Source organism: Apteryx mantelli, chromosome 23, assembly GCF_036417845.1.
Source record: "Apteryx mantelli isolate bAptMan1 chromosome 23, bAptMan1.hap1, whole genome shotgun sequence".
In the NCBI taxonomy this organism is placed as follows: Eukaryota; Metazoa; Chordata; class Aves; order Apterygiformes; family Apterygidae; genus Apteryx; species Apteryx mantelli.
The window spans coordinates 6,266,888-6,286,623 of record NC_090000.1 but is presented as its reverse complement, the minus strand read 5'-3'; the positions used below and the strand labels follow the sequence as shown (position 1 = coordinate 6,286,623).

Sequence of the window (19,736 nt, the reverse complement as noted above, 5' to 3'; positions counted from 1 at the left end):
CTCTTCTGGTGAACCTGTCTAGGAAAATGAACTGTGCAGCCATTGCTCAGCAATGCTGCTGTCCTGCAAACTGGGAAAACGGCAGCAAGCTGAGCCGGTAGCAACGAGGGAAGGGGGAAGGAAAGGGGCTGACTGGGGACAAGCATTAAGGGGAATGGCTCCCATTCCCCCAGGGCGAAGTCAGGGCAAGCCTGTGCCCAGGATTTGCTGTAAATAAGACATCAGCGCTGCATTTGGGTGAGGTGCGCTACATGGGCAGCTGGGAAGCATCTGATATCAGGTATTTGCAGGCCTCCCTGATAACAGCCACGGCACAGGGGGGAATCTGTGCATGCGACAGACTCCAGCCAAGAGAGGCGATGGTACCAAAGTTATTGGCTGCACACAAAGCGATTCCTCTACCTTTCTTCTTGCCTGATAGACTCCCAGCTTTAATGGAAATCACACAAGGGTGCATTCCCTCTGTAGGACCAACGACGGCACAGAAAGTTGTCCTGTTTTCAAAGCGTGGCTCCTCGCTCCACATTGCTTCTGCAGTTTCTCAGGGGGGGCTAAGGCTGCAGAAGTTCAGCCCAGAGCACAGGGAGGCCAGTCCTCTGTTCTCATCCGAGAACTTAAAACCCTCGTTTGGCTTTTAGGGTAAATGAGGGATTTAACGACGCAGTGCAGCTCCGGTCTACCAGCCTGCCGAGGGCACACGGGGAGCGTGGATGCGTTCGTAGGGGGAGAAGGGCATAGTGTGAGTCCCTCCAGCACCCCGCAAAGTGCTTCAGTCTTGCTGTGCTTAGACCTGTCAGGGATCGGTTTTGCCCTAACCCTCCCCTAAAATGCAAAAGGGACACAGCTAGAGGAGCTAGGTAGACGGTAGACCCAGAAGATATAAATAGACAGCAATTGGAATTCAGTCAAATCTTTGAACTTTGCTTGGTTCTGCATTAAAGTCAGTGGTTTTTGAGGAAAAACCATCAGTGGACTGGAGTCCGTTCCAGTGTTTCCAGAAACTCAACTCATCCTCCTGCAATCCTGGCGCGAGCTCCCATGCTTTCCCTGGGCATGTTCCGTGCAGCTCCTAGAATTAGATTAGTGTCAGTGTGGAAAGTGTAATCATAAACACTTATTTTGTGCTTGAGTCGGGGGAGAGGCAACACAGGAGAGAGCAAAGATAAGAACAAATATGCAACAGCATAGTGTGTTTTTAATGGAAGGGAGATTTATTTTTCTCTGTGTGTTTTTAAGCCTCTTGATGGATCATAAAAAAAAAAAAAGCACACGCACACACACACACAAAACCTCTCTGCCTGAAATGGCCAAAATGTAATTTAAAGAGCATCATTTTAACTAATACTTCACTTCAGAGACACCTGCCCTGTATTCATTGGAGATGCTGGCTGCATTAGAGCATCTGAGTTATCTTCGGAAAGGATGCTTGAGCTCCTTTGTTTGTGTGGGTTGAGTGATGTGATGCGGTGCCGGGTCAGCGCGCTCGGCCCTCCGCGCGCTTGTTATTCCCGGAGAACAGAGCGCCTCGGCAAAGCGTGGAGAGCCACCGCTCTCCTGGAGTGGGGCTGCGGTGGGTGAGATGTTGAGCAGCTGGTCATGCGATGGGGCCAAAGGACCTGTGCTGCCCGTGTGTGGGGCAGGGTCCCTTGCTCCCTCTGGCTGTTTTGAGCTGAGTTTTTGTGTGTTTTTTACCGCAACGGTGTGTGCTGATGGACCAGATGGCTCAACTGGGGCTATGGGTGCAATGGCTGCTGTGACAGCTTCGTGCGTGCCCTGGGCTGTGGGCTTGGGTACCCCTTCTGGCCCTTGGCCGTAGGACTAGCAGGACTGGTTGCAATGAGCCTCTGGAGTAATCCCCTGAGAGGGAAGGGCTCCTTGGAGATTGCTAGTAGTGCAGTAGAGCGTGAGGAAGCGGAATATCATATATACTTGCTGCTCATTGATACGTGAGACTCCAAATTGTTTGAGAAGTGTTATTTACAGGCCCATCCACTCAGGATGTGTGCCCTAAACTAGATGTGTGCATCTCACTATTCATGAGCCATAGCTACACACAGGATGAAGCTCCTGGGACGTGTGTTGCCATGCTGAAATCTTTCCACGTACAGGTGGTTCCCGTGACCATAGCTTCTGGGTACCACATAATCTCTTATGACTTTGTCTTCATAATAAGCCTGGGAAGGAGGGAATCACTTGTCATTCTCATTGTATAGGTGAAAAGCTGAGACCCAAAGAGACCCAAAACGATTTAGTGTTTTGCCCAGGACTATCTCCTGGGGAGCCTGTGGCAGAGCAGGGGATGGTCTAGTGCTGTAAACACCGAGCCATCTGTCTCTGCAGCTTACTGACAACGGTAATGGAGCTTTTCCAACTAAAAAAGCTAAGTTCCTCCAGTGCAAATCATGATCTCCTCCCTTGGTGTGGCCCAGTGGAGGAGAGGGTCAGATGTGCTTCTGCATCCATCATGAGATGCCACTGCAGCAGCTGATCCCAGAAAGCCCTGAGATCCCAGCCGGCTCGCTTCTGTTGGGAGAGAGAGGAAAAGGGAGTGCAGGGAGCAGTGGGAGGAAAGACGGGAAGAGGAGAGTTATTGTCAAATCCCTAGCTTGCCCTTTCTGATCTGAAGTTCACTTGTAATATTTTTCTTGACTCCGGTTGCTAATGCGTTTTGTTCTCCAGAGTGTGTGTGGCCCAACTTCCTGCGCAGCCTTTAATTAGTTTCTGGATGGTGACATCTCCGCTGAGAATCATCTAGTCGTGTCCCTCCGATCTCGGGGGGCGATAAAGGAATCTAATAAAGACGTTCAGCATTTCTAGGTGATGGGTTTGACAAGCTTTGTATTAACAAGTAGTCGTGTTCAAACTTTCGCATGTGCGCTCAACACTTTTTGGCTCATCCCCGTGCTGTGACTTTTCCCAGGGGGATTAACAGAGCCTCCAGCAGCGCTGAGGCCTGCAGGATGAGAGGGGCACAGCTGGGGGGAAGCGTCGCCTGTGATCCCGGAGGGGGGCCAGACACCGTCGTTACCGGTTTGACTGTCAGCGTGGTTACTGTGGAGGTAGCTGAGAGACAGGCTCCTTAATGCTTTCGTGCTAGGATGAGAGGTGTCAGCGTAGCTGGGAAGATGATGCAAGTGCCTTAAGCTTTCTAGATCCTTGAATTTTCTGCCTCTTGCAAGGCGTTGCTCGCCTTGCACAGGGAGTCCTGGACGACTGGGGAGCTAAACCCAAAAACTAAAAAACTAGGTCCTTGATTCCTGCAGCGTACATGGAACTGAAAATGAGATCTGTTGTGGCAGGGAGCTGATCTGTGAAACAGTCTTTTTTTGGCTGTGTTTCTTCATGGTTAATAATACAAAAACTCTACTCTTATACCTCGCTTTCTTTTTTCTTTTTTCTTCTTCAAAAGAAGAGTGTGAAGTACTTTATAAAGGAGATCAGCATCATTTGACTCATTTTAGAGATGGAAACGAAGTCCAGAGCAGTGCCATGACTTCCTGTGGGCATCCTGGTCTGAAAGCAGAGTTCAGGGCTCCCAAACCTTAATGACAGATCCTGTCCACTCTGTAAAGCTATCCATTAATAGCCACATCAAGCAAACTCTCCCTTTATTCCCCAAAGACGTGGGGCTTGGTTTCCGTTGTTTTTTTCCTGCTGCGGGGGAAATGGATGGAAAAGAGCGTGGATCCCTTCACAGCCTTGAAAGCAGGGGGCCAAAAGCTAACGAAGCAGCAGCCCAACTCCTTAGTATAAAGGGAATCTGGGTCCGGATTTGGTGACAGGGGCCCATCGGAAAGGGAGAAGGTCCGTGTGCTTTAGACCTGACTCTCCTTTCGTGCCATGTTTATTCCAGCGTATCCCCTGTTGACTACGGTAGGAGTATCACTGATTTATGCTGTCATAAGTGGAATCAGATTGGGCTCCCTTTTGCACTTAGCTATAAAGTTTGCCTGCAGAAACCCTGCTGCTTATGCGGTGAATTATATCAGCGCTCACAAATATTTTACTAATGAATGGCTGGAAACGTCTTTTTGCCTCCTCCCCCTCTGAATTATTGCAATGCCCTGCCATATAACCTGCTGCAGAGACGTGCGTAAAAAATTTGGTGTCCTCCAAGCTCAGGAGAGCTTTGCTGCCACAGGAAGTGTTATCTGCCTTAGAAATCACTTAGACGTACATATCTTGGCGCCGTATGACACATCTCATTATGCCGTACTTTAAAATGAGCAATTGCCATTAGTTAGCTATTACTTGCTTATTAAGGCCGTTACGTGCGTCCTTTTCGTTTCCAGGCTTCTTTCTTCATCCCTTTGACCACCTTGAGGTTTACGCCGAGGGTGCTCGGTCCCTTGGTTTGGTGATGCCGAGTTGAACTTGGCATACGTGCGGAGAAGCGGGTAATTGGCTAAAGCCAGGGCAGGAGCAGCCCCAGGGGCAGGAGCTGAATCCCGAGGCATGAGATCACTTGCAAGAAATTGTAAGCTTTTTGGAGACAAGCGCTGTGCCTGCCTGCGTGACTGAGCAGTATCGCTGGACGTGTTTTCCCTTACAGCCATGTAACCCCATGGATTTCCTTTGAACGGCTCCTGAGCTGTGTTGATATGCTGGAAGGATGACGCCCTCACTGCTTTTTTCCTAATTATGGTTGTGTTAGAGTAGCATAAACTGAATTAGAAGCCCATTATAATACAACTATAATTAAAGGAGCAGGTCTCTCAATTTACTCTGTGCTTTCCTTAAAAAACAGAACAAAATCAAGCACAAAAGCGAGAGAAGGCACCATGGAGGTGACTGGTACTGCGGCAACAAATGTGCAAGACCTCTGCTTTCCCTGAACTTGTCTGATAGCAGAGATAAGGCAAATTGAGGTGGATGCAACCTGGCAGAATCGAGCGGGGAATCCGAGGCAGGGCCTTTCGCGTCTGGTCCCTGCCTGCGGCCGGTCCTGGCTGACCTTGGCGAAGCTTCCCTCTGCAGAGAGCTGCAAGGTCGGTCGCAGGGGTGAGCGGGCTCGGCCGCCTCGTACCGCTGCCGCGAGCAAGCCTGGGGCGCACGGCACGCTCGCCACGGCCGGCTCACTGAAGTAGGACCTGTGGTTGTAGTGCTCTGTAAAACATGGAGATGTCTTGTGGGTGACAACTGTGAGAGAGAGTTATCAGAAGCGGGAACTATGCCAACGCGGTGTTCGGGAAGCTGCCAGTGCACATCATAGATTGCCTACAGAACGCAAGTGTTTCTTCGAGAAGCTTTATAGTTGTTCTTTGTTGTTTCCTTTGATCTGGAGCAGATGTTGCTCGTGCTGGAAGATGGAGGTTTGCATGTTTTATGAGGGGGAAGCAGCATGGTACCAGTCTGACAGGGACAGCCTGTCTCGCTTGCAGGCTGCCGTGTGGACCGCGAGTCCTACATAGCACAAGCTACTTTCCTGGGGGCTCTTCAGAGCAGTTTGCTGTTGGTAATGCTGGAGTCTTCGTCCAGCCCACCGCACAGCTGCCGCGGGCTGTCACAAAACCCGCTCTGCCCATCTCCGACACGAGAAACAATTTGCAGGTTTAGAAAGGGCATGCCTGTGTTTCTGTGGTGCTTGCTTGGCTCTCGTACAAGCCTTTGAGCACATCTGGAACGTGTTCTCCCTCAGCACGGCGTTGCCCGGGCATGGACAGGGATGTTCTGGTATCCCTGTGAACAGACTGCAGACGCAGAGAGGCTGCAGCCCAATCTGCAGAAGGGCTTGGAAGAGAATTGAGATGATTAAGTGAAAAAATGCAGTTCTTTCTTGTAAGCGCACCCTCCTTCCCTAACCCCACGCGTGACCAAAGTGTCCTCTTCTCTCCAGTGCCCCGTGCTGTGGAGGTCTTCCCCTGGAGGCACCCAGGGCCCAATCTAAGGCGCACTCTGTGCCACCGCTCCCATGAAACGTGCCAGCTAAGAAAGTGAGGTGTCTCTTCTATCAGGAGCACAGGTAGACAACTGCATGGTTGTCCCATTTGCTGATGGCTGATGAGGTTGGTCAGAGGTTTGCTTCCCATAACGCTGTGGCAAGGCCACCCTAGCTCCACATTCCCCTCATATACGGGGGCCTCCTCATGTCTCACCTGAAGCATGACTGAAGTCTGGGGGGGGGGGGGGGGGGGGGACTCGGCTGAGCTCCTGCACAGCTCTGCTCGCTCCCTGCGGTTCGGCAGGAGCTGGCCGCTCCAGGGAGAGCTGGCAGCCGGGTCGGGAGGTGCAGCAGGAGAAGCGAGCGACCACATAATGTCAGGGGAAAAGCGTGGCACGATCAGCACGGCCCTCGCGCTCGCCAGCCGGGGAAGATGGATGGGGAGATAATGATGATGGGAGCTGGGCTGGCTGGAACGAGGAGGCAGAGCTGGAGATGTTTATGCAAATAGGGAAGAGGTATAAAAACAGACTGGAGGAGTAATCAAAGAAGGCATCAGTCACCCAACTAATGCCTTGGAGTGGCTGTCGTCTGAGAGGCAGCTCGGGAGGTGTGAGGAGCGGCGTGGCGGGGCTCTGCTGAAACCCGAGAACATGTAACACACCATAAGGTTTCGTTAAATATTTCTGTCCTGGGGACTGTGTGTGCGCAAGTGGATTGCAAGCCTGGACGAACCCAGGGCATGCCTTGGGCACCTGCGGAGGTCTGAGATAGTTCAGAACGGTGCAAAGACCTTTCCCGGTATCGTGGCCACAAAAAAAAAAAAAAAGAAAAAGAGAAAAAAAAAGAAAAAATCAGATCGATAAAACACCAGCCCGTCTCTGGGGAAATCTGCACTGTGTCACTGGAGCAGCTTGGCCAACGCTGCCATGTTTAATCACTTCTGAGCAAGAGAGATGCTGAACACAAAAGGACTGCCCGCAAGGAGAGCGTTCCCGCCTGGGAAGCCTGCATTTATTTAGCTTTATTTATTTATTCATTCCCGTTGGGGCACAGCTCCATCTGCGCCCTGCGTTCAGCATAAGAATTTTTTTCTCTGCCCCATCACCGTAGAACTGCCAACCACTGGATGAAGCATTTCAATGCAGATGGGGTGGGAGCACTGTCGACTGTTAAGTCATATTGAATATATATTTGCAATCACTTATTTATTAAGTTTTTTCTCCCTAGTGTAGTAAAAGCCTTATAATATACCTGTTCAGTCTCAAGAAAGGCATTTTAAATAGTTTGTGTGGTTAATTATTCAAACATTTAATTAGCATACAATAACTGTCGTGTTAAATCCTACCAGCGCACATTTAATTTAAGGGTTAGCTAAAGACTTCGCTCACGTTGTCGCTCTCATTTACTTCCCAGCCATTCCAGCCTCCCCTCTGCCTCGTCTCGTCTGAGGCGGGCTGAAGTAAATTGCTCGAGACCAACAGCCTCTTCCTGAGCGTGTCCTGAGATTACCCAGGCGGGGTGGGCTTTGTGCCCGCTGGTGCACAAGTGGCTCAAAGCACTTCTCAGTCAGAATTGCAAAATCTCCCATTGCCCGGCCGAGAAAGAACCCAGTAATCTTTCCTCCCCTGCCTAGTCTGAACAAAATTAAAACCTCCTCGGCAATACCAGCACTGGTACATTGCCGAGGAGGAGGATGTGATGCTCACGTTTCAGGAGAAGCAGAAATCAAAGTTTTATTCATTTTAATTATGGTTTAAAATACAGTCAGTTAATTTGATAACAATTTTTTGTCTGTCTCGCCTATGTTGATGCGAATCCTTTTATGTTATAACAGAGTCATAATGCAAAGTCTTCACACCTGAATTTACTTTTTAAGTCTCGGCGAGCTCTACAAAACAAGCGAAGTTTGAATGACATGGATTCATTAATTAAAAGCGTCACAGAGGTTCTGCTTTGAATTAGGGAGTGTTGCGCTGAAGATGATAGATGGTCTTCTAGCTTTGTCGGGACACGCACCTCGAGTCTGCTACCGCTTCTTCCTGGGTGCTTAGGGGCAATGCCTTCCGTTTGTCTCCTTCCACCTCTGTGAAACAGCAACAGTGATGCTTCCTTGGCCATTTTAGTTATTGAGACCATAGGCTCTTTTGCATGAGTGCGTCTTTTCAAAGGTGCACGCACGTTGCTGGGGTAGTGGTGCTGATCTTCCCAGGGACGTGGTGGGGCAGTTGTAGCACAGGCATAATTCGTTGCATCTCCTTCTGTTGGCAGAGCATCTCCCAGCACCGTGCGGGCTGTTAGTCCCAAGAGGTGCGTGCCGTCCCCTTACGCTGGGTTTAATGATACTGAGGCGTATTAATAGAAGCATAATTCCTTCAGCGTCATCTTCGTGCCCTACACTGTCCTGCCTCAGAGCCCCTACTGTTCTGGGAATGTCTGATCCCCAGTTGTCCTCTGGTGCATGATTAGCAGATTAGCTGTTGCGCCCAGAGCATCAAAAAAATGAACTCCCAAAAGCCCTTCAAAACAGAGAATAATTCATTACCCACCTTGATTTCCACTTAAAATGTACTTTAACTACACTTCCAACTACAAACCCTAAATCACCCTCGTGTTCACAAAAAATCCATCATTTTTTATTTTATTGCACGGCACTGGCATGACATAATCCCTTCCAGAGCGTCTTGGAGTGCTTTACGGATCAATAAATTACTTACCTGCACAGCAGAGGCAACGCGCGCAAGGCCATTGCAGTCATTCTGCGCTCAGCCGAGCCCCTGGGAAGGCTTGCACGCGTGCCAGCTAGTCCCCCTGCCCGCGACTGGAGGCGAAAGCAAGGAAGGGGTGCTTGGCAGAGTGGGGTGCGAGTCAAGAATAAGAGTGGTAGGAATGGTGTGGACCGTGCCCGGTGTTGGCGCGGGCTAGAGCCTCGAGTGGGTCACTGAACGGTAGAAGGAGCAGGAGCCTTTGCAAGGGAATTGTAACTATCCTGCAAAGCACCGCAGCAGGGTGCGAATCCTCTATTAGGCTCTGGAGAATGGCCTGAAAAAAACTAAGCGAGGAAGGTGATGGTCTTTATTATGTTCTGCAGGTGCAGGCTGATAATAGCGGCCGATCGTTTTTCTCATGCAGCCCTGCCATCCTGTCTGAGCTTGTACGAATCCCAGCCCTCCCCGCCGGCCACATCACGGCCTCTGCTCACGCGGCGGCGGGAACCGAGAGCTGCCCGTTTGCTCTCGATCCCTTCCCTCTCCTCAGGCTCCCCCATCTTTTGTGTGCGAGTTCCCCCTCTTGCTCTGGACGTGGGGGTCGGCCAGCCACCCCTTTTCTCTCACCCGGCCCCGGACATTCGTGATGGCAGCTCCAATGCGGCAGGACAGCTTCCACCCTGACTGAAATGCCCTTCCCTGGCAGAGTAGTAGATCTTAGAGACTCCTAGGCAGGCTTGTCGTCTTCGCAGTGCCCTCTCGGTGGTCACATCAGGCTCCGTAGGCATGACGTAGAGCCTGCATGTCTGCAGAAGGAGCTGCAAGGCAAGCGCGTGCTTTGCGTGGTCTTGTTGCACCGGCTACAAGTGTTTTGCCTGGGAGATTTGAGAAGGGGCAGTGTTTTCACAGCAGGAAGTAGCTCTACTGGAAAGGGTTTGTCGTGGGTTGGGGGGACAGGATAAGTACTGGACGCGTGTGGAGGGAGAAGTACCTTCTCTCACATCACAGATGCACTAATGGAGGATCTCAAGCCTCCCTAAAATGACTGAATCCCCTGTGCATGCGATCTCTTCCCGCTTCAGCCCTGTCTCCTCCGCCCCCCTCTTTCCCCTCTGTTTTACTGCCAAGTCAGATAAGACTGGTGGGCTACTGCTGGCTTGGTAGAGATAGAAGGATGAAGGAAAGTCATCCTCCTTCACCCACACTTTAAGAATTAAGTCATATCAGAACCGGCTGCATTTTCACTTCCCTCTGTGTGTCGTTACAGTGTCTCCGAAAATTATCGAGATCTCTTCTGATATCTCCATCAATGAAGGTGGCAACGTCAGCCTCACCTGTATAGCCACGGGCAGGCCAGATCCAACGATCACCTGGAGACACATCTCACCCAAAGGTAAGTGAGCCAGATGCTACCAAAAATATTGCGGGAAGGGCAGAGTGTCATTTGTGAGTAGCTGGGGAAATATCCTTGGCTGGTTCACCTGGCATTTCAGTTTGTAAAGTAGAGGTGGTATGCACTAAAAAAAGGTGACTTCAGGCAGGAGTCGAGGACTGTGGTTGTGGAGTATTTGCGCCTCTGCCTGATGCTCTGGGAGAGGAGATTTCTCCCTGTCCCGTGCTGAAACCCTGTTGGTGCAAACTAACTGCTTAAACTGTGTATTCGGAGGAGGAGGTAGAGCTAAGAAAGCAGAGAACAGTTTCGCTTTTGTGGAGGACTGGCAATAGGTACCAAGTTTTGGGTTGGGTTTCGGTTTGATCAGGGATCGAATATGCCACTTGGAGTCATGGGAGTGCTGCAGTTTGCTGGAGCCGCCGTTGTTGTTATTTGTGCACCAGACCTCTACCAAGAGCCAGTTTCAGGGCGGTTTGAAACATTTTCTTGGAATGTCTCGTGTTGCTTCAGAGAGGGACTGGAAATAGCAATGCAAATCAACAGGAGAAGGCTCTAAGCATGTGGCTTTAATTGGTACCTCTTGTTAACTGGTAAGCAAAAACTGAGCAGAACTGCGTAGGTGTGACTGCATAGGTGGGACCGTGACTGCTGGGAAGTGCATTCCCGTACGCGCCAGGCCAGGAACATATCATTTCCAAATCCTTTCCCAGACGTTTTCCTGCAGTTCTGAGTTTTGCTGTCCCGTTGGTCCCGAATCGCTGCGAGGTTCTCACTGATGAGCTGAGGGTGAGATCTGGGGGCTTTGGGCATCCGGCCAAAGGGCAGTGCTAGGCCCGGGTACGATCCTCTACTTGACACATTGCTCGTCTCCCACCCCGCGCACGACCCGCCGAGCAAAGTGCTTCTGTTCGACCTCATGCATTTTTTCCCTGAGGCCTTAGCAGTTTGCGCCGCTGTCCCAGACAGCTGCCTCAAGCGCCGCTCGGGACCCCCGGGCTGGGCTGCCTGCCAGCCAAAGGGGAAGAGGTGACGGCAGCGGTGATGGACGGCACCGTGTCTGCTCTCTTCATGCAGCTGCCTGATGATCACGGTGGTGTCTTAGTGCTGCTCCATTGATTTTTCCTGTCTGCCTGCTTTGTAGCAAACTAGCGGGCCAAATCCATCGCTCTCCATAGGCCAGGCAGAGAGCGCAAGCTGAGACAGTGGCAACTCGGTCTCTTCCTTTGACACGTGCCTCCGAAATAACCGTGCCCCTGTGCGTGTGCTGCCCTATCAACCTTCGGTGGTCTTGCCTCCGAGAGGGAGGCCTTTGGTCTGTCTCTGCGTGCCGACGAGTGATAAAGTGCAGGGCACAGATCCGCGTGCTCCTCTCCAGCACCGAGTGTCAAGGAATGGGGTCGACGTAGCTGTCACTCTGTCTGTCACCATCAGGCAGTATTTAGGATCGAGCCAGGCCGTTTGCTCCCACTTTGAAGTCTTTTTTCCTTTCTCCTCTTCCCCTTGTCCACCCTAACTGTGTCTTTTTGTCTTGCTCAAGCTCCTCACCTTCTCTATTCAAATGCTTCTCGTTTTGCCCATAGTCCCTCCTCTCCTTCCCCCATCCCCTTTTGTTCCCCCAGGACCCTTCTCTCTTACTCCCGTGCCCTTTGCCATGTTCTCCTGCATGCCATCCATCCTCTCCTAACCAGACTTCTCACTTATGATACTTCTGTCTTCCAGAGAAAGACTGTTCTTTTTTTCTGTGTTTGCTGCCATCCGGCAGGTTTCTTTCCCCAGGGAATCCTTACCTGCGCTTGAACCAGATGTTTCCATTTTACTTAGGTCTTAGCTGCTATGGAAACTGAGGATGCACCAAGAGAGGAAGAGCAAACTAATCAGAAATTACCTGTGGTGCTGTGTAATTTGCAACAGCAGCTCTTACCTGATTTTGGCCATGATTAGGCATTCTGCTTTCAAAACTCAAATAGAACAAATCTTCACGTAGATTTACTTCAGTCTGGCCTCCTGCTGCTGGAGGGTGCTGAGCCCGGAGGCGGCCCGCGACAACTTCACTACCCGCCTATCTGCGTACCCAGCTCCTCTGTTTCTCTCTCTGAGTCCGCCACAGCCACCAAATGGGACGTCTAGTTGTCAGATATACATTCAGCGTACATAAGAGACGTGAGGATTGGCAGTATTGGGGACTGAATTAAGAGCCAGAGCTAGGTGCACCGAGGTGCTGTAGCAGATGCTGAAACGGTAACCCTGTCCCTGCTGGGATGTACTGTAATATGAAGAGCCAAGACCCCCTCTAGCAATTGGGGAAGCAGGGCTAAGTGTTGGTCCCATCTCTTGGCCACACCTAGTTCTAGATCTGCCTCGTCACTCATTCCTGGAGAAGTCTTGAGCAAGCCTCTTCCCGTTCCTTTGCACCGTCTTCCTCTGTCTCGCTTGGAGCAGTAGAGAAAGGGGACCAGAGAGAAGTGGTTAAGGTAAAGCAGATGCATAATTTAAAGGTTTTCTTAGTGGATGGGTAAGCAGCTCTCACTGGTGTCACCGGGGAGAGGCACTGACAGTGCTATTTGTGCCGGGAATGGGCAGAAATGGCAGCTGAAGGAGCTTACGCTGGCAAGTGCTCCTCTGCGCAGAGGCACTTCATGGGCTGTATTATCTTCTTGGCAGCTGTGTCCGCTGCGTGGCTCTTGATGGGAAATGGAGCAAAGACGAGGGGGTGCTCACCTGGGGAGTGTGCGTTCTGGGCCTTCAGTGCATTTGTACCTGGGGCAGCCTGGGTCCCCAGCGACTCGTCTCACTCCAGGCTCTTTTTCTAACCATCACCGGTTCCTGTGACCAGTCGCCTGATTTCTAGCCTCTTGCGTTGGTCTGGCCCGGTGTAATAAGTAGCCAGCAGCTTGGTCTGATGAGCTTTTCTGAACTTTCATCTCCTCTGATGTAGCCATGTTAGTGGAGCCACCAAGCCTGTTTTTGAGGCTCTGTTCTGTTCTGGGGCTGAAAGAGTTACCCACAAATGGGAGGGGAGAGTATTTGCACCGTTTAACTCGAGGTGCAGACCTGGGCAAGTGAGTTTGCTGCCGGTGAATGGCAGGAGCTCTGCCCCGTCTGTGCCTCCCTGGCCGCTCAGAGGCTTGCCGAGCGGCCGGCCGTACCTGTGCCCATCCTCATCCTCGTGCCATGAACAAAAGTAGGATGCTGGCAGTGAACTGGAGGAGAGTTTTGTGAATCCCCGGCCAATCCAGCCAAGATCTCCTGCTGTAGTACATCTTCTGTCCCTCTGCCTCATCCCTCTCTCTTCCTTTTATTTCTTCTGCTAGTAATGCTGTAGCTGTAACCCACGGCATCTCGGGTTAATCCAGGTGAACAGGCTCCAGTGGAACAAGAAGGGGAGTTGGTGCAGTCGCAGATTCCTCTGTCTCAGGGGAGGAGGTTTAACCACATGGTGGCTCTGCTGGGAAGTCATAGCTGTGAAGCTGGGCTTGGGAGCTCCAGCTGGCAGCTTAACTTCCACCAGAGCTGGCAGGCACCGCCACTTCAAAATGCAGCTCACCAACACCTTATCGGGAAGCCAAACTTTGGCATCTGATGGGCTGACTCCATCGCCCAGTCTGCCTGGACCGTGCTGTCTGTACTGGCTTCGGAGGCCCGCGAGATGCCAAGACTGTTAGGACCGCAGTCAAGAGAGGCTTTCTCAGCAGAGGGAAGGGAGGAGGGCAAAGAAAGAGAGAAGGACACATATAATTGTGGTCAAGCTATAATGTCCAGCATGGGAGGCAGCAGCATCTTTCAAGAGGATCTGTTCGTTGTGCGGGACTTGGCCGCTGCGGTCAGAGAGGCTGTCGGCTGCCTGTTTTCAGCAGTAGACCTTGCAGTCTGTGAATTATGAAAGTCGTGCGAAGGTTGGGGACAGAGCACAGAATACAGCTGGTATCGAACAGAAAACCCAGGCAGTTGCACTCATACGCTGAAGCTCCCAGGTGGCGTGCCACCCTCCTTGCAGGGAGCAATGAGATGCAGAAAGTCGGAGAAGTGCCGGAGCATCTCACAGTGGTCTGCACTGGCCTGTGGCTGGGGTTGACGGCGCACGTCCCCAAAGGCATGGGCAGGCTGACCCCCCTATGCTGCCCTCTCTGGGGAGCCCGTAGGGTCCCACGGGTGTTTGCTTTTCTGCCAGTCGCCCTGGCTTGCTGCTAAAACCGGCAATCGCACGAGTTCTGCGTGTCAGTATATGCATACAGGGACGTTGGGACCTCTGTGTAAGCGGCTCTGTAAGCTGGTGGCTGTATTAATTTTCACGTGTGCGTGCATTATTGTGTGCACACATGCAGGTATGCGTTTGCACCTTTAGGTGACAAGCTTCTTTTCGGTTTGTACGCTTCAGGTTTATTATAGTCCCCAGACTTGCGGCGTCGATGCGATCTGTAAACTGTGGAGAGATCGTCTAGTTAATAGTCTGGTTTTGGTCACTCAGGTGTTTCCATAGTTACTGGGCTCTTTATTTGTTTTTTGGGTAACGCTGATGTTGTCATGGTGATTGCCATGTTGTCAGTCTGTTTTTCATGTCTCCGTGGACAAACGCTGGAATTTCTTGGCTAATGACAAGCACAGCTCTCTGAGCTGCCGGGCACGGGAAAATGCTGAAGTGAGGGGAGCTGTCTCTCTCGCAGAGCCAGCAGCAGCACGTCGAGCTAACTGGGGGGTATTTATCTGTACCGTGGAACCGAGACTCGTCTTGCCTCCCATTAAACTCACAAAACGTGCTGATGAATTGAAGTTAGCGGCATCTAGGGCTCTCCCAGGAGGGATGAGGGCTTGACAGCCTCTGTCTCGGGAGGAAGAGGCACGGTTTAACAGTAAGTAATAACAGTAGCTTTGTGGTCAGACCGCAAGTCTGGTTAGCCTGCTGTGCCGTTTCTGACAGGGCCAGGGGCATGCAGAAAGACTGTAAAAGCTGGGCAAGTGCGCCCTGATACCTCCGCCGGCACGTCCCCCTGGCTGCCGTCAGTCCGCCGCTCAAGGACCTCCCGAGCCAGAGGTTGTGTCCAACTCTTCATGCTTCATGACCCACGATGGACTTTTCTGCCATGAGTTTGTCCATTTGCTTTTGGATTATTTCTGTAGTAGGATGGATTCTGGTATAAGGCCTAGGAAAGCGGATGCCAGCACAGGAAGACATTACAGTTTGGCTTGATGATGTATTTGCTCATAAGAGGTCTGATCGAGAAGTCTTTATATCGGGAATCCCTCATTAATCTTAGGATTAGGCTCAGTGATGAAAGCTAGATCCCACACGGAGCCGGAGGCCTAAACTACATTTGAGCTGGCATTTGTGGGGTAGGCGCTACCTTGGTGTGTGAGCGAGGCAAAGGCAGGAGAGAGGTAAGACAGATGAGCGGTTGCAGCTCGGAGGGTCCCGATTCTGCCGTGACCCACATATTCTGTGCGATCGATTCAGTTAACCTCGGTGGCCCTCTGCTTCCTCTCTCTAAAAGGGGTAATAGCAGTTTCTTGTCTCTCAGGACTGATGGGAGGATAAATACATTCAGGACGTGAGGTGCTCAGACACGGTAGTAATCACAGCTCGTATATGCACTTAAGATAGATGAGACATAGTGGCCTAATGTGGCAGAGGTCTCACGGGATCATCTGTCTATACATCAGCAGCAAAGCAGGAAGGGACTCTGGGAGAAGTCCTGTATATTTGGATATATTGATTCTCTCTGACTCTTGGCAAGGCTTAAGAGGACAAGCGGCTGCAAATAATACAGCTTGAAGAGCTGCCTGCCCCTGCTAAGGGACGGGGAGAGGCATGTCTGCTGCGCTCGGGACGGAGAAGAGCAGGAAGGATGCTGATCACGGGCTTGGCGAGGATGGAAGTCCGGCCTCCTGCTGCGGTGGGGTGGGATTATCCGAGGCGCGTGGCAGGGCGGGGGAATCGAGGCGAGGACCGCTCGGAGATGTTGTTCCCCACCACGTGCGTGCACCTGGATCGTGCTCCGTGACCGAAGCTGCAAGAGCCTCCGCGCGTTGTCAAGCCGGGCAGGAGGCTCCCGTCCTACCGTTGTCACTCTCGCCCCGTCTCACCTCGCAAGCGTGTCTTGCATTCAGCCCTTCAAAGCCGTGACAATTGAGGCGATTGTAACGCTCCCGAGGAGCAGGTCGAGGCGAGCCGAGCGCGGCGGGAAGCGCTGGCCAAGCCAGCGTGAAGGGCTTTGCTGGCAGGAGGACGGAGGCCAAAAGGGAGGAATTGAAAAGCAAGCAGACAGACGTGGAGCCGTGCTTTGTGGGCAGGGAATCTGATCGCACGGCGACCTCTTGTACCGCTGCAGATACGGCTCCGCTCGGAAGGGGGCTTGTTTCCGTTCGGTTGTTGTTGGAGACGCAGGAGTTCAGGGTCCGGCTCTCAGCCGCGCCAGGGATCTGCCCTTTAAGCTCATCATTTGCTGTCCCTCATCTTTGCAGGAGCCTTCCTGGCCTGCCTGCTGAGTTGTAGGGGCCGGAGCCGTCTGTGCAACGCTTGCTGCATTACCGCCGAAAAGTCACGTACGAAGAGGGCAGGGTGCGCTCTCTGATGTTAACGGCACAGCAACGCACGCAGAGAGCACCTTTCACCCAAGGCCTTTTGTGACGGTTTCTAAGGAATTACTTTATTGGCAGCTAAATCGCGGTCACTGCTAGGGGGAAGCGAGGGGGGCACTCAGCAGCTCGGCGAGGAATACCTTGCCCAGCGCGCGCGGCGTGGGGTGTTTGTAGGCAGGACGCCGGTTTGGAGCCGGGCCGGGAGGGTTTTGCTGTGCAGCCGGCACGGAGCGAAGGGGAATCTGCCCGGGCGGAGAAGTCCCTCCGCCTGCGCCTGTGCAGCCCTCTCCCTCGCAGCTCGGCATCCCGAGATCCCTCCCTCTGACCCCGCTCCAAGTAATTGAATTAACTTCTGCCGACCCTCGCTTCCTCCCGCAGGCCTGAGTGCTCTCCGCTGGCCGTTTTAACGGGGAAATACTCTCTTTTGGAGAGCAGCTGGTCTGCGTGGGGCTTTCTCTATGCTCCTCCCGGGTCTCGTGTTGCCGCGTGGTCTCCCGCGGAGGGCTCCGATGGTTTTGGAGGAGGCCAACGCGCCTGCCTTGCCTCTCGGCTTGATATTTAGGTGGCTGAGAGGGTTCTGGCCATAAAGCCGCGGACGCTCGGCAGGCGCGCTCGGCAGCCGAGGACTTCATCTTCCTTCTAGGAACCCCTCGCAGGCCTGGGATCCGGCTAAATTAACTGGAGCATTTCAAGAGGCTCCAATCCTGTCGGCAGCTCAACCGTCCCCTTGTTTACTGTTGAAATAATTACTGCTTTGCCATAATATTAGCTCTGAGCCGTGACTCCATTACCATTATCGCCGGAATATTACCCATTTATTATCTCCCAGCAACCCTGGAAGATGAACACTAGGCTTCAGAGACCAATTGTTTTACAACAGACAGGATCTTGGTGTGCATTGTTTAATGAGGTAAACTACATTATAGCCGGCATTAATTTGGCTGCCGTGCACTCCACTAAATCATTGTTAACCTGTAAATCTGCCACTGTTTTTGATGCGCACTTCATCAGCGCGCGCCGGACAGATCCCTTGCGGAAAAGGTCACCGGTGACCTGGCTCCTTTTCCGCCGCACAGGGAAGAGGGCCGGGGTCCCTTGCCAGCGGCGGGGAAGTGGAAAGCACGGAGGTGCGCGCGGGTTTCTTCAGAGTAGCCTTCAGCTGATGCTTTTTTGTTTGTACTGGGTCAAAAATGCGGCAGTGCTGGAAGCATCTGAGCCCGTCTTTCCAGGTCCTCTTGGTGGGAGAGGTAGGAGTAGGAGAAGTGTCTGTTTTCCCAGCACCTCCTGCGAGGAAGGACTGAAGGAGTGCAGAAGCTTGTCCCGCTCTCCTGGGGTGCCACGGCTGCTGGTGCTTGCTCTGTCGCAAGGCATCCAAGCCAGGTCCTGAGCGCCCTGAAATTCCTTGCAGTCCTCTTGGAGAAGCAGCATTTTGAGATGGGCGCTAGTCTTCTACGTGGTCCGTGGTGAAGGAAAAGCTAAAAGAGAGCTCCTGCTCATGCTGCAGAAGAATAAGTCTAAGAGGCCGTTGCTTCCCACCTGCTTGTGGTTGTTGACAGCTTCCCACCGGCTCCTGTGGGAGCAGGATCTGACCCCAGGGGAGCCGGGCTGCCCCTTCCTGGGACTGGGCCCGGTGGATCAGGGTCCAACAGCATTGCATCGTTGGCCTCGGGGTGTGATTTCTGTAAGGAGTTACCTAAACGTTGTTAACGCTTCGCACACATCATGCCCTGAGCAGTTGTCTATGGCTAGCCGTATTTCTCATTTCCCCTCGCTGCTATGCCCTCGTTCCTCCTGCTATTTCGAAGCAATGGGAGATTATATACTTCTATGTATATATGTATATATAAGTAATATTTTTGATTGCTTGCATGGTGGAAATGAACCTGCTGAGCTGATTTGTTTGCATATTTGGCAGAGCCGCCTTTAAAATACGCATTTTAGTACAAAAATAACAAGACCCCTACCAGCTACAAATGAGGCGATGCCTTTCTCTTAAGGAAAGGAAAAAAAAAAAAAACCTCTCTGTTTTAGCATATTCCCTAAACATAGCTTTGCAATGTCACGCTTCCCCTCCTTGCCAGAGGCAAACCGTGCTCGAGTCCTTATGGCGGTTTGGGGAATCGTGTCGTACGGTCGCTGCGGTGGATGTACGGCCCAGCGGCGCCCGGGTTCCTGCCCCGCCGCCTCTGCCCGCCAGCGCTGCGGGGCCGAGGTGCGCCCTGCTGCTGCTCGGGCTGCACGACGGCTCCGTGCTGCGGCGGCGCGCGGGAGCCGGGCCCTTGGGTCGCACCGCCGCTCCGAGGGAGGACGAGGGCAATCCTGGAGATGCGTTTCTCTCGCTGCGGAGCCGGCCCATTTGCATGACAGTCTCCTAAGCAGCCCCCTTGCCTTTGGCCGTGCGCAGCCACCGTGACTTTGACGCCCCAAGCAGCTTTGACTCGCTCCTGCGAGCGTTCTTCTCGCGCACCCCAGCCGAACCGGCGCCTCGGCTCGCTGCAGAGAGCAGCTTTTCTTTCATTTATTTATTTTGCGTGGTAGGGCAAGAGGAGCAAAAAGCAACACGCGGCCTGCGTCGGCCACCCGATTTTCGTTCTCGTCTTCAGCGAGCAGCGCGGCGCCCTCGTTTCGCCGGTGAACGCGGTGCACTGTAGCGGCGGCTCGCGCTCTTGCTGGGACTTGCGTTTCGTGCAGCGGGCGTCAGGCAGCGGAGGAAGAGCAAGGGATGGGAGCTGCTGAGATTCGAGAGATCTCCGCGCAAATTAAAACCTTTTATCAGTCTCTAATAGCTGTGCAAAGTAATTATGTTTGGGCCAAACTTCGCCGGCGCCTCCCCCGCGGTATTATTGTAAAAATCCGAGCGGCGCAAGCGCGTCCCCATTCTGTCAACGCCAGGTCGCGCCGGCTGGAGCAGACGTGCCTGCGGCTCGGCGTAGCCTCCGTCACGGGCTCTGCGTAAGCCGTGGCGCTCGCGGGCTGCGCTGGGTGACGCGCGGCCCCGGTCCGAGGGCAGAGCCAGGTGGGTGGGACGAGCGGCGAAATCGTCCTCGTCCTCCAGCCGAGCGAGGGCCGTCCCAGCTCGTTGCAGCTGGCTTGGCGTTTTTGGGCTTTTGCGCTGAGGCTGTCTGCAGCAGCCCGAGGGTGATCGCAGGGAGCTCTTGGTCTGAGGGCTCTTGAATTAGCT

At 52.8% G+C, this 19,736-nt stretch overlaps 1 protein-coding gene across 3 annotated transcripts in view; it reads left to right on the top strand.

Annotated features, from left to right (window-relative positions):
- The window catches only part of LOC106485208 (protein CEPU-1), a 364,330-nt gene that overhangs the window by 314,532 nt on the left and 30,062 nt on the right, over nt 1-19,736 (top strand). For all 3 annotated transcript variants that reach the window (XM_067309993.1, XM_067309994.1, XM_067309992.1), the window contains one exon: nt 9,857-9,982. In XM_067309993.1, coding sequence (XP_067166094.1) covers nt 9,857-9,982 — 126 coding nt within the window. The remainder of the gene's footprint in view (nt 1-9,856; nt 9,983-19,736) is intronic.